Source organism: Citrus sinensis, chromosome 2 (genome assembly GCF_022201045.2).
Source record: "Citrus sinensis cultivar Valencia sweet orange chromosome 2, DVS_A1.0, whole genome shotgun sequence".
Lineage (NCBI taxonomy): Eukaryota > Viridiplantae > Streptophyta > Magnoliopsida > Sapindales > Rutaceae > Citrus > Citrus sinensis.
Window position 1 is genome coordinate 5,419,298 of NC_068557.1, and position 16,180 is coordinate 5,435,477.

Here is a 16,180-nt window from a genome sequence, read left to right on the forward strand (position 1 = left end):
CTTGAGTTCAAATCTTAAGAAGGGTAGAAGATTAGAAAATTGATTTGGATTTTGCACACCACTTGGTACCCTTTTAAACAAATTTGTGTTAAAAAAAATGCAACTTAAAAGAAATATTATCTTTATACTATTTTCTAATGGAAATTTCATGTTTCACGTCTAGAAATTTCATATTTGGATCACACATGTGTTAATTTGATTTGGTCTAGAACTCGCTAACTTTGACGCTTGATACTTGACTTATTCTAGTTTTATAGAAATTAATGTGACATATTAACAAGAATTAAGACTCATTAATTCCGCAAAATGTCGACAGTTAATTAAACTTAAAAACTCATACAAAACATTAAAAATGGAAGATATTATTAAATTTAGATTTGCCATCAAAGACTATAAGAGGAGACTATTTATACTACTCGTGATTATCCTAAACTATAAAGAAAAAGAAAAAAAAGTCATAAACTATTAAAAAATAATAAGAAAATTAATGTAAGTAGTATACGGATTCCCTCATGAATTGTTAGTTCGATGATATAATTAATAAGGTGATATGAGATTATTGCAATAGCCAAAAATTGCGTGGCTTTTAGCTAAAACACCCTGAAAAAAATTGTCATATTATACAACTTTTTCCGAAAGTTGTATATTCTATAAGACGTTTCTAAAATAATCTGTTACGGACCGCCATGATGACCTACAACTATAAGCTAGTAGGTATTCAAATGATTAATATCGAATACAATTAGCAAAAATCCATTCTCACTTTCTAATTTCTATTAAAAAATATAAACCATGAAAAGTCCGTTTGTCTGGCAGCTGCCATCAATTGATGTTTATTTGATAAACGTAGATGGTGACAACAGTTCGGTTCAACAAATGGTTGCAATAAATAATTTATTGATACCCGCACAAGTCAATTTTTATTTCATGCAGCGCAGAAAATTGGAGGAGTTAATGTAACCCCGTAAAATCGACGTTAAAACAATTTGAGTTAGAATTTGACCCGTGAGGGTGGGTAATGTTGCACTTATAAAACTTCATCTTTGAATTTTTGATACAAAACAAATTAATGTGACACTGCATGTCATTTTCTAGTATCGTCTTTGATAATCATCAACCGTTAAATTTTATATAATATCGGTAATTATAATATTAAATACAAAAAGCTATCAATCCAATCCACTCCAAGCCAAAAAAAATAAAATAAAAATCTTTCTGGCTTTCAACATCAAATTCCTGTTAGCAGTTCCCCCATACAACACGAGGAAAAAAACTTGACATTAAATGACAAACTAAAATAATTGAACTCTTTATTCTCCTTACAAGTGAGACCGGATGTTATCACTAATCAACAAGCTTGAGGTGTGATTCATGTAACGATTTTATTGAGATATTAACACCATATAAAGATATTATTAGTTCACAAAAGCTCAACAAGTACTATTAACTGCAAACCAACTGGGCTGTCCAGAAAAATGCAGCATCTTCATTTAGAACTGAAAATTTAAACACGCTACCATAAGATAATTACATATTCTGATATGGAAAAAAAAATCATTTAAATGTCGAAACATCAGCTTTACATATGTAATGTAAACAATGGTATACGAGTTGTCCTTAATGCTAATCCCCCCCATCCTATGTTTAATTAAACTGATCCTGTTAACATATACAAAAACCAAGAAGCTTGTGTAAAATGGTCAGACACGTACCAGTTTCATTGGTTCCTCTGCCGCAGATTTGCCTTCAGATGTTGCATTTTGATTTCAACCTGGGCCGGCAACTCGCTAGAAACTTCAGTCTGGCTAGAAATTTCAGTCTCTGAACCTTCCAATCGTTGCCTTTGTATTAGATCATGGTACATTGGTCGAAACCGTGTCTGAAAAGCCCTGTAGAGAAAGTATGGCAGAAGTGTCGAAACCACGACCAGAAGGGTAGTGAGCCAATAGAGTATACTAGGAGCGCAGGCTTCTACAAGAACCTTGTATGCCGTCGTAGAAAATGTTGGCGGGAGAGAGCCGTAAACCACCAGAAATATGTACCACAAGGCAATGCTTCCCCAGATGAAGAAGTGCTGGATCCAAGTGAAGTAGTTGATGGAGAGAGCCATTTGGCAATTTACAGCCCACACTACGCTGGAGTACATTGCGACTCCAAGCACTTCATAATCAACTGCATGACCATCTTTTCGGAATGCTTGGTTAAAAATGGAGTTCGTGGTGAAGAAGAAGATAATTATGGCACTAAGAACTCCATTAGACATCCATCCAAGAATGCGAGGCCAGCTGAAGAGGATGTTTTGTACTCCCTCTTGATACAACAAAGGATACTGCAAAACAGACATAGTATGATCAATAAATGGCATAAAGTACCAGGTTGGAAAAAGCTATACTTCATGCTATAATACTCAGGATGCAAACTCTTGTGCAATTTCTATCCATACAAACTGATGTAAGAATGCTATAACATAGCCACATGTCCTGAGTATACGTGAGCGGAGTTTGAAAAAGACTGTTGCTAAGATATATTCCAAGTAATTTTGACCTTACAACATACAAGAGCTTTGAAGTGATAGTCTGCAATACCTTTGCACAATAGTCTACTATTTCTAGAAGCAGCAACATAGTCTAGGGTTTTCTGCTTTTTGTTTTGCTTAAGAGAAAGCAGGAAAACTGATGCTCATTCCCAAAATGTCACCAGTTTGTTCACATTTGGTACTCAAGGAAAAAGCTTACTTTAGTGTGGGGTGGGGGAAGTAACCTGAACTAAAACAAGGCACATTCACTTTTGAGAAAGAGAAACCAAGAACTGAAAGTTTCTAATACGGCAACAGAAAGTGAAACGGGTTCATGAGAAATGTTCTCTTCCCTGCATGGTTTTGATTAACACAACACAAATATAACTGAAAATATAGAACTTCTTGTAAAAGTTATATACAATGCATAGCACTACTGAAATGTCAGTATTTCATACCGAAAATGCATTAGAGTTAGAATTGTTCCAATTATTTCTCCTTTAGATAACAGCCATCTTTTTATTTTCAAACAAGTGTTATCAAAGTCGCTTCACTCTTTCAAATGTTTATACTTTTTAAGTAATAATATCATACGAAGAACAATAGTGTACCTTCAGGCAAAGTCGTGCAGAAACATCCTGATCAAAAACACCAAGAGCGATAACAGGAAGCGAAGTGAAGAAGACATTATAGCATGACATGTACCAATCGTTGTAAGCAGGACGACCGGAAAATGAAGCATACGCCTCATACCAAAATAAAGTGAACCCAAACGTTAAATTCTTGTAAAAGAAATAGCATATCTGCATCCATCCAAAAGGGGGGGAAAATTACAATAAGATGAAGCACTTAGTTTATTGTTGCCTGAAATATTATCGCACAGATGTGAGAGAGCAATGTCTATTCTGAAAAGGATTTGATTCTCTGAACATGAATAATAAAAGCAATTAACTTAAGATGACAGGCCATATAAATGCCCTCATGTTACATTGTGTTGATATCAAGGAAAAGAAGGGTGAAAATAAGTAAAAGAATATAAGATATAAATGCATATGCATACACGTCTAGTGGGCAATGCCACCCACCTTATTGAGAGAAACTTGCCCACTAGCTGTATTAGAGGACTTGAACGATGTACTGAAGTATGAGTGAAGTCTTGAAGATTATTTAATGGAGTCACGTACATGTTTAGCGCTTGAAGGGCTATAGGTTCGCATACTCCAACACATGCACTGATATTTTTTTCTCTCCCTCTCTCTCGTCATACATTACAAGATAAAATAGTGAAAGCCACTATACAGGAAACAACGATTCCTATTTCTCATATATCATTAATGGAGCTTATGCTACTTTTTTTTAGATGCTAGCCATAGAATACATTAAGGCAGTTTTACCATCATTGATATTCGCCTGTAACACCAATGTCCATGCACCAGCAACAGACGTTCTAGAAAACGAAATTGAGCTATCGCGTAATCACTCGACATGACAGCCTGCGTTGAGATATATAACCAAAACTTAGAAACCAGATATTCACAATCATTTAGTTTGAATTCCGAAAGAGAATAAACATAACGGGATTGGGGGGGAAGTCGAATATCAGAGAGGGATGGAAAATAGGGTGCGTCAATACCCAAAACAGTCCCTTTTAAAAAAACACCATGCATCCTAAGAGCAAATATATGACACAATTATTTTTTGAAAGTAGCAACAGAAAAATGATATGCTAAATGGCTTATCGACAAAGTGCAAAAGCAGGGGGAGAGGAAAGTACAATATCAGGAATAGAACCACAAAAGGAGAGTTATACCACCCAAAACCCCTTTTTAAGGGCATTGAATGTGTAAATTGCCTAGCACATTGATGATTGTGCGGAATCTCAAAATGACTCCCATCTCCTGTCTTAAAGATTGCAGTAAAATCTTAAGTTCAATCCTCACATCAAACAGGGAAACCCAAGAAAATCACTCATTATCAAGTGATTCGACCATTCTGATAAAGCAAACTAATTCAGAACATAGCATAGAGCAGAACTCATCAAACAAAGATGCAAGAAGCAGCAGTGAATGGAAGAGGTGTGCTTAAATCGGATGCTGGTCCTGCTAGTGAGATCATTAGAAGGGTTAGATGGGCAAGGCCATTGCACAAGTGCTGATCCAGCTACAGCATGTTCCATAGGGGCAATATGGTTTTAATCTTAAAACAGTTAATTTCATTTATAATGGATGAGCTACCACTTCTTCACATTAACTAGTAGAGATTTCTAAACCAATGGAATAAAACCCTTTTCCACCAAGAACATATGATGCAAATACGTATCTGTCAAGCAGAAAATTGCACAAAACTCTCGAGTCAATATGAAATGAGACAAAGAAATGCACATTTCAGAAGTTTTCATGCGTTAAAAACGTGTGCCACCAACAAGGAATCACATCAAAGACCAAGTGTGGATGAAGATCCAAGATGCTGGTAGACATGGCTCAATGACAGATATTATATTGACTATGACAAAGCACACCTCTTCCCCTCAAAGTATATACAAAGAGCTGCAGACAGACACTCTTAGCAGGGAAGGAAAAAGAAAAGGAGAGGAAAAAAAAAAAAAATAGACAGACACACAATCACATATTCACCTGCATCCCTTCAACACCACTAATGCCAACTCCAATATCAGCCTCTTGAAGCATGCCAACATCATTTGCCCCATCCCCAATTGCTAGGGTTGTTTTACCTGTTCCTTTCACCAGTCTTGTAACCTGCAAATCTCCTAAAATTCTATCAGATTATTTTGATGCCAATAACAAAAGATACTGACAATTTCAGTGACTGTTTTACCAATCCAATCAACCCCAACCATGAGACTTACAAGAGCTTTTTGTTTGGGTGAAGAACGACAGCATATAACTGAAGCACAATCAATTGCAAGATCCAAGAACATCTTCTCAAGCTTCTTGTCCAGAGCAAAGTCCAATGACTTGCCATCAATAACCAAACCAAATGTAACTTTACTTTCTTTAGCCGAATTAACTTGAGATATCCCTTCTCTTATTTGCTTGGTCACACTTTCAAGTGAAACCTAAAACAATATACATTTTCAGACTCCTACAAATAGTATTATTATGACACCAATTCTAGAAATCTGTACCTTCGTGATGTTCTCCTTATCCCCTTGCTTCTCCAAAGCCTCCATATCTGGCGAATCTAGCGTGATCACGATTTGTTTCATTTCTTGTCTCAGTAGACTACATGCATACCTGTAAAAAATATAATATCTCATATTTCGTATATGTAAATTTCAAAAGGAGAAAAAGAAAGAGAAAGTTTACCCTGGTTTCATACCCAATATTTATTGCAGTTTCCATTTTGTCACCAGTTAATACCCATACTTTAATTCCAGCCTGAGCGAGCTTGTCAATGCACTCCGGAACCTATAGAAAAAAGGAACAGAGGGAACTAAATTGAACATTTGTAATATAACTTTAAAAGGACTTCTAAATTTTAGTATCCCTTTTCCCCCCCTCCTTACAGTAAGTTTTTCAATATGAGGTAAGGAGTTCATAGTTTCTTTAAATATTATGAAGAAAAAAATTATATTAATAGTAGGTTGTTGAAGAGGTGGTGCTACGCTACATTCAAGTTTCTAGTAATAGCTACCAAATACTGACAATAATAGTTGCTACACATCCTGATGTATTTCGAAGGAATTTTCAAGTTTAATACCAACCCCTTTTTGTAGCTTGTCTTCAACGGCAGTAGCACCAAGAAGAATTAAATCCCTTTCAATCTTCTCCGCAGCTGAAGCCACTAATGCTTCTCGGTCTGAAGTTACAGAAGTTTTGGCCTTCAGAAACTCGTTTTCCCATATTCTGTACTCATCTTCACCAAGTTCCCGATATGCAATTACCAAGGTTCTTAAACCAGCCTCAGCATATCTGTTGATGTGACGTCTGGTCTCAGCCTCAAACTGCCGTCCATGTTTTGATAGCCTTTCAAACATCATACTACAAACACAGAAATCAATCAGATGGTATCTATTGAGCCAATTCAGATGGTTCCTGTGTGCACGATTCTAACCTGTCTGCACCCTTGCAGAGAAGTAGCAACTGATTCTCCGGATTCCTCACCATTACAGACATTCTTTTGCGAGAACTTGTGAACTCCAAGACATGAAGAAGCTCATATACCCTGGGGGGGGGGGGGGCGGGTGGTTGTTAGTTATATGAAATGTGAATGACGGACAAAAAATAAAAATAAAAATGCAAAATAAAAACAAAAATGCAAATATTCAAACAGACATTATGACACCTAATTACAGTTACTATATCATCCCACAGCTTTGACGCTAGTACTTTAACTGCAGCAGCCTTAAGTTTTGTAGTGAAAGCAGGACATCAGAAATAGGAAGGGAAATTTTTCCAAAGAAAAGCATCCTTCACATTAAAGAAAAAAGGAACTTCAGATGTAGCAAAATTATGTGCAACCCAATAATGCAAATTACCATTCCCAATTCTCCAAGGTAATGTTTCTTTGAACTCCATTTTTTTAAAAAAAATTTCAGGTTATGATAAAACAGAGATTTGAGCAATCATCACAATGTAACAACACAAGAGGAAATGTAAACAACTGTCCCCTGAGAGCTGTATCCCAGTTAAGAATCTGCAAGGGGTAAGCGGCAAGTCCTATGCATACCAATTAAAAAGTAAAAAGAGTACAAATTTGATATGCATATATGAGCATCAAAAATTTAAAAAGGGTCTCTAACAGCTATCTAACTCTACAGTAAATATATCTTCAAGAAAAACAACTTAACTACTCTCAATCTTAACTTGAAATCATTTTCTATCAATTTATTTATTTCTATAAGAATTTGCCAACAAAAAAAAAAAATGAAGCCATACATATAAAACAAGATCACATGCCCATGAAGTAGAAAAAATTTAAAAACAGAGGGAAAAAAAAGAAGATACAATAGGAAAACAAAAACAACACAAAGGTTCAAACAAACTGTTTAAGCTATCTATGTGCGCATAATAGACCTATACTCTTGCACAGAAACTGCAATGCAGAAACAGTTATCAGAAAACCCCAGTAAGATTTAAGCTAGTGGATTGCAAATATGCATCGCCAACTATTTTCTTAAATGAAGCTGGGGCTTAGTAAACAATAAATGACAAGGCTCCAAAAACTCACCTATTAACCTTTTGACCACTCACAGGATCTAATTCATGCAATGAGATGCTCGTTTGTGAGCTTCCAAAGAACTGAAAGCCAACCTCCCTTGCAGCAATGACAAAGGCTGCCTCATCTGGTGACTCGGCTTCGTAAGAAATTTCACCTGTTTCTTCATTTACATCAGGTATTGCAGTATGGCAAATTGCTAACACCCGAAAGAACTTCTGTATAACATCTGAGTGAGGTTCATTAACCCACTGTCCATTCATTATACGTTCATCCCTGAAGTTAAAACCCTTAACTGATTTTCCTGACTCAACAATATTACCATTCAGGCCTGGCGCATCAGTTTGAGAATCGTCAACTTCGAATGTCCTTTCACCTTTTCTCTTGGCCAATGTCCTCTCTACTTCTGTCATGACACGGCCATAAGCAACACCTGCTACTGAACATTTGACAAATTCCATGGAGTTACATGTCAAAGTACCTGTTTTGTCAGATAGTATAGTGTCAACCTGACCAAGTTCCTCATTCAAATTAGATGTTCGAGCACGTGCTGGCTTGTCTGTATCCTCATAGTACATATCCCGATCATGGTTGATGAAAACGCTTTGTAAAACCTTGACAATCTCAATGGAAATGTATAATGATATTGGTATTAAATATCCATACAACATAAGGCCTGTCAGGAAATGAAGAAATGCAGCAAGTGGTGCTCTTCTGGGGTCATAGAACACAGTTGCATCATCTGGTTGAAGATACCATCTTCTAATCTTTCCACCATCAATGTCTCTTTTAGTTTCAATTCCGAAAAACACAGATCCAGTTGACGATATCAAAATTAGAGTGCTAAAAAGGAGATACACAATCTTATCCATTTTCCTCTCAATCTTACTCCTCTTGGAAGGAGGATCTGTTGCATTCTGCATCACTTTTGTGTCATGTCCAGTAAAAACAACCACACCATAGACATAATCAGTATTTTTAAGCTTGGAATCCCTCAAAAGAATCTGCTGTGGGGAAAGCGGATATTGTTTGCCTTCATACTGTAGTGTCCCAACAAAAGAATAAAGACGTTCATTTGGGTCCTCACACTTGATAACTGCTGTGAACTTCTGAAAGGATTCTTCGTCACGTAAGTGGTTTGTCGCCTCCAAGGAGCGCTTCAGTTTCAGATTGGTCTCTCCGTCAAGGTTCATTGTTTCAACATAGCATATACCATCCTCATAGATTGATGAAAGCAGAAGAAGATCAGCAGGAAAATATTCATCTTTATGCACCTTAACAAGGTCTCCTACTCGGAGATTCTTCCATTTGGTCTCAACAAAAGTATGATCTTGACCATATACTTTGACCTTTCGATTGTTCGCTTCTATATCCTGAAACCATTTCAAAGTTCCTCAATACATCAAATATGAATAATAAGAAATGGTAGGTGAGCAGAAGAGGTGGAAGTTAAGGAAAACAGCTTCTATGACACAACCACCAACCATGTGTGAAGATTGTGGAAGAAACAAAACATGAAGGTAAAAGTTGAAGAGATCGCTTATTACTTTTAAAATCATCTGAAGTGACAGAGACATCTAAAATGACAACTGACAGACCAATGACTATTAATATATCATATGCATTTCAGGAACCTGAAGAATTTACAACCTAACCAGCACAAAAAGATAAGGCTTCTAAGGTTGCATCACTAACTGATGACGTAATTAGCAACAAAATCCTTAAAAGCAAGTGCTCAATCTCCTACTTTTGTATGTAGGCTCGATAATGATGCGGCAAGGTAATATTACAGTGGTACAGATATATCACAAAATTGGAAGGGTTCGTTAGTTCAAATGTCTAGGTAGTGGCTAAGTTAAAGCATTATTCAAAGTTTCATTTCAATTGCCCATCTTAAAGAAAAATGGTCAAGGAACTATACAACGTTAGCAATCAAGATATCTATTTTTGATAAGAAACTATGAGTATTTGTATTGCTAAATAATGGACAATCAAGATATCTATGATAACGCGAAACATGGTATATGCATTCTGTAATGTACATGACATCACCAAAGCACTAAGCCTAGTATCTCGAAGGATAATATTGCAGTAACTCGTCTAGTTGATTGAATAATGGCTCATTTCCCAAACACATTGGTAAACTGTGCACTTCCAAAATCCTCCATGATGACCAGGCCAGATGAAAGAAAAAAGTATCAGTCATAAAACCAATCCCACAGTATCAATGTTTTAACCTAGGGATTCATAACTGAAAATCTTCACTTAAGCTGATTATTCGACTAAAATCACCCAAATGAGGGTAAAGGAATAATTCTAGAGATTATTCTGATGATTTTATGTTGTAATGTGCCTTTGAACATGCATTCTATCAACCCCATTTCTATAGTCACCACAGATAGAAAGCAAAGTTATATTCAATTAACATAGTTTTTTCAAAACATGTTTCACGTATTCGGATACGGGACTAATTTCTGAATTTAAGGATGGGCATGAACCCATCGCTACAAGTGCACAAAAAACAAACTGCATTTACCATAACCGTTAGACAACAGTATTAATTACAGTCATTGTTAGAATGGAGATACACAATGACACTGAACTGACTCTGGACATAAAACTTGAGAGTCACTTCATCTGAGGCAGGTTGAGCTAATATGTCATTGTATTTTATAAGATTTATACAAAAGCAACAAAGATATATCTGATTTAAAGCATTTACTAAACATAATTCTTCAGACATTATTCAAACATGGAAGCGAACGTATATTCTATAGTCAGAAGCATTATTAGCATAATCCCCACGGCAAAAATCCTAAAACAAGCTTAAAAAATTCATATGTTACCTGCTTTCTTCGCCTCCAATCTTCTACGCCTTCCTTGGCCATAGTGGCTCCAATGACCACAATTAGAGGTGCCAGGACACTAGGTGCTGAATAGGGCGCTAACGGACTAAATGAAACAAAAGCCACTACAAGAAAATATATATTTGCAACTCTTCTAAACTGCTCAAACAAAGACTTCGGAATAAAGTTAGCCGCCGTATACTTGGTGGTGGATACATAATTCCCCCTATAATTCAGCTGCACTACTTCTGGGTTATCAGGATCATTACAATAAACTACTCTTGCGAAACCTCTTTGCCCAATTTGAGCATGATCATCACTAAATGGAGGCTTCCAACATGCAAACGAATAAATTTTGCTAAAAAGAATCTTCCTCTTCCTCTCCCCTGGCATCCTCACACACTGTATCCCCCAAAAGGTATCTTTCTTTTCTCGGGAAATGAAAATGTCAGGAAATTCTCAACCATCAAGAAACCAAACAAACTCAGAACCCACTCCTTCAACTTAATATTTAAAATGTCTCTAAATTCAGAAAACACAAAGCCACAACCCACAAGCACGCAATTGATATGGGCATATGGCTCAAATAATAATAACAAAAACAAAAACTAAAGTCTAAAAACCCTGACGATTAAGCACATGATCTTTGAATTGAATGCATATGCTTTGTTAACACCACATATGGAAAGCGTGTGGGCGCCTAAACGCCAACATTAAGCTTCATTTAATCTAACAAATATATAAAACTTATAGTTCTAATTTATCTCCCCAAAAAAAAAAAAAAATGCCTCAATTTCGCAATTAATTATAACTAATTTGTAAATTAGGCCCCAAAAAAAGATTCTCAGAACCCTAGATTTTTGTGTGTCGTTCAGGAATAATTCCTTACTTTCGTTTTGAAGCTGGAGAGAGATCTCTTGCTTGTAGTTTCAGCTGAGTTTTTTTTTGAGAGAGAGAGAGAGTGTGTGTTAAAAAGTTAGTGAAAGGGTTAGTTAGCTTTGCCGCTTCTAAAAGCAACGAGGGGAAAGTAGAACACATAAAACAATAATAGGAGCGAAGCAGGGGATTATTGCCGTACTTACTTCTCGGGATGCTGTTTCTGTATTATGTCACATCACTGCGTTACACGTGTCTTATTGTACTCCCGATAACGACAGTCACAATCGTAATGACTCTTTGTTTGATCCTGTGTCGTAGCTTAGCAATTATCGGTCCCCTAATGCTACAACTTACAAAAACCAAGTTTCTTCTTTTATGAGAAAATTTTAATTTATCTGAATTATTTTTAAATTGAATTATTTTAGAACTCGTGATAAAATTCTCTTTAAAATCCTAAACTTTTATTAAACTCTTAATTTATAAATTTAAAATAATTTATAAATTCATAATATATATTTCTCTTGAGATTTTATAAATTATTAAAGAAAACATTGGTCTAAAAAGAAAATTTCTTTTTCCAAAATACAAGTCGAATATTTTTTTTAAAATAGTATATAAATCAATACCAACGTATCACTGTTATTTATTAACAAGTGTGGCAATAAGATGTCATTTGTTTTGATCCAGTATTGTAACTTTTGTTTAACTCTTAGGTCGCGTTTGTTTTTTTGTCTGAAATCTGAATAGACATGAATTAATCTGAATTCTGAATAGATTTGAATGTCTGAATCTGAATAATATGTTTTTTTTTTGTCTGAATCTCAGAAAATAAGTATTAAGTTGTTTATTTTTTTCAACTTAAAAAGTTAAAAATATGTACTTTTATACTTGTATCCTTATTAAATTTGAATGTCAAATAAATAATATATTAAATACCACAATATTTTAATATTTATAAGTAAAACTATATTCAAGTGAATACATAATTATTTTAAAATTTTAATATATAAAATACCATAAATTTTAAATTTTATCGTATATAATATAAGAAAAAACATGGATATTTTTATGTGGGGTAAATGTCTATGGGTGAGTTTGGGATAAACATGAAAAATAAATTATAAAGCAAGGATATTTTTGACATTAGCAAGTAATTGACTTAATTTAGATTTCTCTATTAAGTAAAAAGCCAAAAAAAATAGGCTTATTTTATTAAGTCAAAATTATCTAAAAAGTCTCATTAAGTTATAAAAACAAACATCTATAATTAACTTAATTAATTAAGTTAAGTCACTTTAAGTCATTAAGTTAAAAAACAAACGTCACCTTAGTTTATAAATTTGAATAATTTTGAATTCATAATATATCTCTCTTGAGATTCTATAAATTATTTTAAAAAAATAACCTCAATCAGATAAAAAAATAATTTATTTTACATAAATACAAATCAACTAATTTTCTATTAAAAAAAATTTACAAAACAGTACTAGTGTATCACTTATTATTTATTAACAAGTAGCAATGAAATGTCATTTGTTTAATCTTATGTCGTAACTTGTTATTTCTTAGTCGATGAATATTACGAAAACCAAATTTATTTTTTTATAAAGAAACTTTTACTTATCTCTATTATCTTTAAATTAAATTATTTTTAAACTCGTGATAAAATTCTTTTCGAAATCCTAAACCTTCACTAGACTCTAATTTTATCAATTTGAATAATTTTAAGTTCATAATATATCTCTCTTGAGATTCTATAGATTATTTAAAAAAAATACCATGGTCAAATAAAAAATTTATTTTACTAAAATATGAGCCGTCTAATTTTACAAAACAGTACTAACCTGTGTCATGTGTCACTTATTAACAATTGTAACAAAATTAACATATTATTGTTGGATTTTAAATAACACTTTTTTTTTTAATTTCTTCCCAATATGATTATGCGAGCTAGATTTGAACTCCAAACTTTTAATACCACTCAAAATAATTTATTAATACAAATTATGTACATTAACTATATAAAAGTATACAAAATTTAATTAGTAATTTAGATGATATTATTAAATTCAAATCTTAACTTCTGGATTTCTCGTTCTTATCTAAAACATCTAAAGCATTAAAAAAGAGGCATGTGGGTGAAACAAACTATGAGTTGGCAAGTGTGTAAATGGAAAATCTATATTGACTGCTGTAGACCCAAGTCGTTCACTGGACCGACAGTAAAGCGAGTGAAGCACGGTGAGTGGGTCCATCAGATGATAAAGGACTACGATTCATCGCAACTATGCCACGTGCAATCAAGCTTGATTTGATGTAGAGCTTTGGCCGGCCCCACAGTGTAGAAAAAATTGGAAAGAACAAAACACCGACCGATAGTGATGCCACGCATGCAATTATCATCGAAATTCTAACCTACAATCTTTATTTCTTCTAGGCTTGCGTGGGCGCTTGACTGCTGCTTCTTTCTTTTAATGGCTTTTTTTTTTTCTTTATAATTTTTTTGGAAAAAGTAGATTTAAAGTCCTAAGATTTAAGAAAATAATAATGTAGACTTTTGATAAGATTTTCTTTTTAAATGTAGTATCTTTTATAGATAGTAATTAAAAGAGTTAATTTTATAATTTTATAATAAACATAAATATAATTTATCTAATAAGTATAATGTTTCTAATATATAAATAACTTTTAAATGAAATTTTTTATATTTATCTCAATAACATATTTTTAATTATTATAAAAATTTTAAATAAAAATTTAGATTAAATAAATTTTACAATTAATAAAATATATCTCATAAAACTTTAGGTTAAATAAATTTTACAATTAATAAAATATATCTCATATATTAATAATAATAAAATTATTTTGTATAATATTGAAAATAATTTAATTTTTTAAATATTTATTTTAATATTACATTTCTATTTATTATAAAATTTATTTTAATATATTATGAGATTTTAAAGCATTAAAATATTTTTAAATATTGAAATTATATATATATATATATATATATATATATATTGTTACATTTATTTTAATATTATATTTCTACTTATTATAAAATATTAAAGTAATTTATTTAAGTTAATAGAGCATTTATTGAAAATTTGGAGGCTTTTTATTAAAAATTTAGAGGGTTTACAAAATTATTTCGCTAAATGTTGAGGATGTAAGTGTCATTTTATCTTCTTTCTCCTTTTTGTAAATTAATACTATTTATATATTACAATTAAAAAGATGGGTCTCATGGATACGGAAATATTGTACCTCATTATATATGAACTATTGAATAATTAGAAAATTAATAAAATTTTAACAATTGAACAATGCTTCGATTGTGAGGTAGGATACTATAGTCAACAGTCATAACCTTGAAATCTGATAAAGCTCTAGACATATACAATTTATCGTAAAACTTAGAAATCAGTTAAATATTTGCCCGAAAATCAAGCTATATACAAATGTTATTTTGAGGTGTTTTTCATTGTCTTTTAATAATACATTTTTACCCCTACCTTAGAGCGATTGCAACCCTTATAAAAAAAAATATATGACATCTAAGTCTTCTCTTTCAAACCCGCTATTGATGACTTCGTCAAGAAGTTGCTTCTTGTACAGCTGAGCTGATATTGAGATAATGACAAACTAGAAAATGCTCTTCTTGCTCCTAATTTTCCGCATTCAGTGACACTAATTCAGTTTAATTCTAGTGAAATCCGCATCAATTGGTCACAATTGCAATTACGTAGAATTATAGGCAGCAAGTGGCGGACTGTGAGTAGTCACGAGTCAGTCTCCCATTAAAGTCTTTCCTGATTTTTGTCATCGTCTAAAAACTTAGTTGGTGTCACCATCTCATCAACGTCAAAGAATGTCCACATTAAATTAATTATCGGTTGGTGACCCATACTGGAAAACCATTGCTTTCTTTTTGGTGGCTTCTATCAGCTGTAGGACTTACAGCGGGTCGGGTTTGGTAAACAGGGGCGGAGCCACACGGTTTTCACGATTTAGAAAACCTGTTTTAAATTTTAGAAACAAAAAGTGTAGAACACATTTGTATGGTTTTCTACTTTTGCGGAGGGGAAAAAGAAAATGACAATGAGAGTTTTTTTTTTTTTTTTTTTTTTTTTTAAGAATCTAAACAATTGTTGAAAAAGTTTCATTTTCTTTTTATTTTTGAAAAGCAGAAAACACACAAACTCTTTTATCTAATCTCTATATATAGTGGGCAACCTTACGCAACTTTATAGAATTGGATTCAGATTGTCCAAAAAAATTTATGGGTATAAGCTCTAATTCACCCTAGATACTATGGAAATCTTTAATTTACTTTTTAAAAATATGAAAATCTTTAATTTTTATTCAGGAAAATAATGATAAATGGGAGCATATTAATTTTTTTTTATCTTCTTAACAATAAATAAAAATAAATTGTTGTTTTCATATTTTTAGTGATAAATTAAAATTTACCATTCTAAATAGAGATAAATCAAAGTTTTTCCAAACTAGGCATATAATCCTTTGCAGAAGGAAGACAAAAATGTGGGGGCATTAAATTAAGAACGTACTACTTTACTTTTCGCTTAACAGTTTCAATAAATGCCGGGCATTTACGGTAGCCTCTTAGCCAATTTCAGTTGTCGGCAGCCAATTTTTTACTTGGAATTCCCTAAGAGATTGCAATAAGGTGCATATGGGTTATATATCTATTCTGCTCTAAATTTAAATTCATAATAAAAATTAAGATTTGTAT

General features: G+C 33.1%; 1 protein-coding gene across 2 annotated transcripts; it reads right to left on the reverse strand.

The window, feature by feature from the left end:
• Nucleotides 1-1,274: 1,274 nt before the first annotated feature.
• On the reverse strand, nt 1,275-11,539 carry LOC102615375 (probable phospholipid-transporting ATPase 8). Of its 2 annotated transcripts, XM_025094592.2 has the most exons (12): nt 10,540-11,539; nt 7,706-9,066; nt 6,590-6,700; nt 6,240-6,516; nt 5,855-5,943; nt 5,661-5,769; nt 5,382-5,591; nt 5,149-5,271; nt 3,910-4,008; nt 3,127-3,318; nt 1,713-2,329; nt 1,275-1,496 (listed from the first exon to the last, which is right to left on the reverse strand). In XM_025094592.2, exons 1-11 carry the CDS (start codon nt 10,930-10,932, stop codon nt 1,718-1,720), a joined length of 3,576 nt encoding a protein of 1,191 aa, XP_024950360.2. In that variant the 5' UTR covers nt 10,933-11,539; the 3' UTR covers nt 1,275-1,496; nt 1,713-1,717. The 2 variants fall into 2 exon arrangements, with proteins under 2 accessions (XP_024950360.2, XP_006470322.2); XM_006470259.4 differs by lacking the exon at nt 1,275-1,496 and having other exon boundaries at nt 1,520-2,329.
• Nucleotides 11,540-16,180: the final 4,641 nt, after the last annotated feature.

Coding starts and splice junctions, on each gene's coding strand:
- LOC102615375 (XM_025094592.2), bottom strand. CDS start 10,932: ATGCCAGGGGAGAGGAAGAGGAAGATTCTTTTTAGCAAAATTTATTCG. Junction 5,770..5,854: donor GAAACTGCAATAAATATTGG/GTATGAAACCAG, acceptor TATTTTTTACAG/GTATGCATGTAGTCTACTGA. Junction 2,330..3,126: donor CTGCACGACTTTGCCTGAAG/GTACACTATTGT, acceptor TCTGTTTTGCAG/TATCCTTTGTTGTATCAAGA.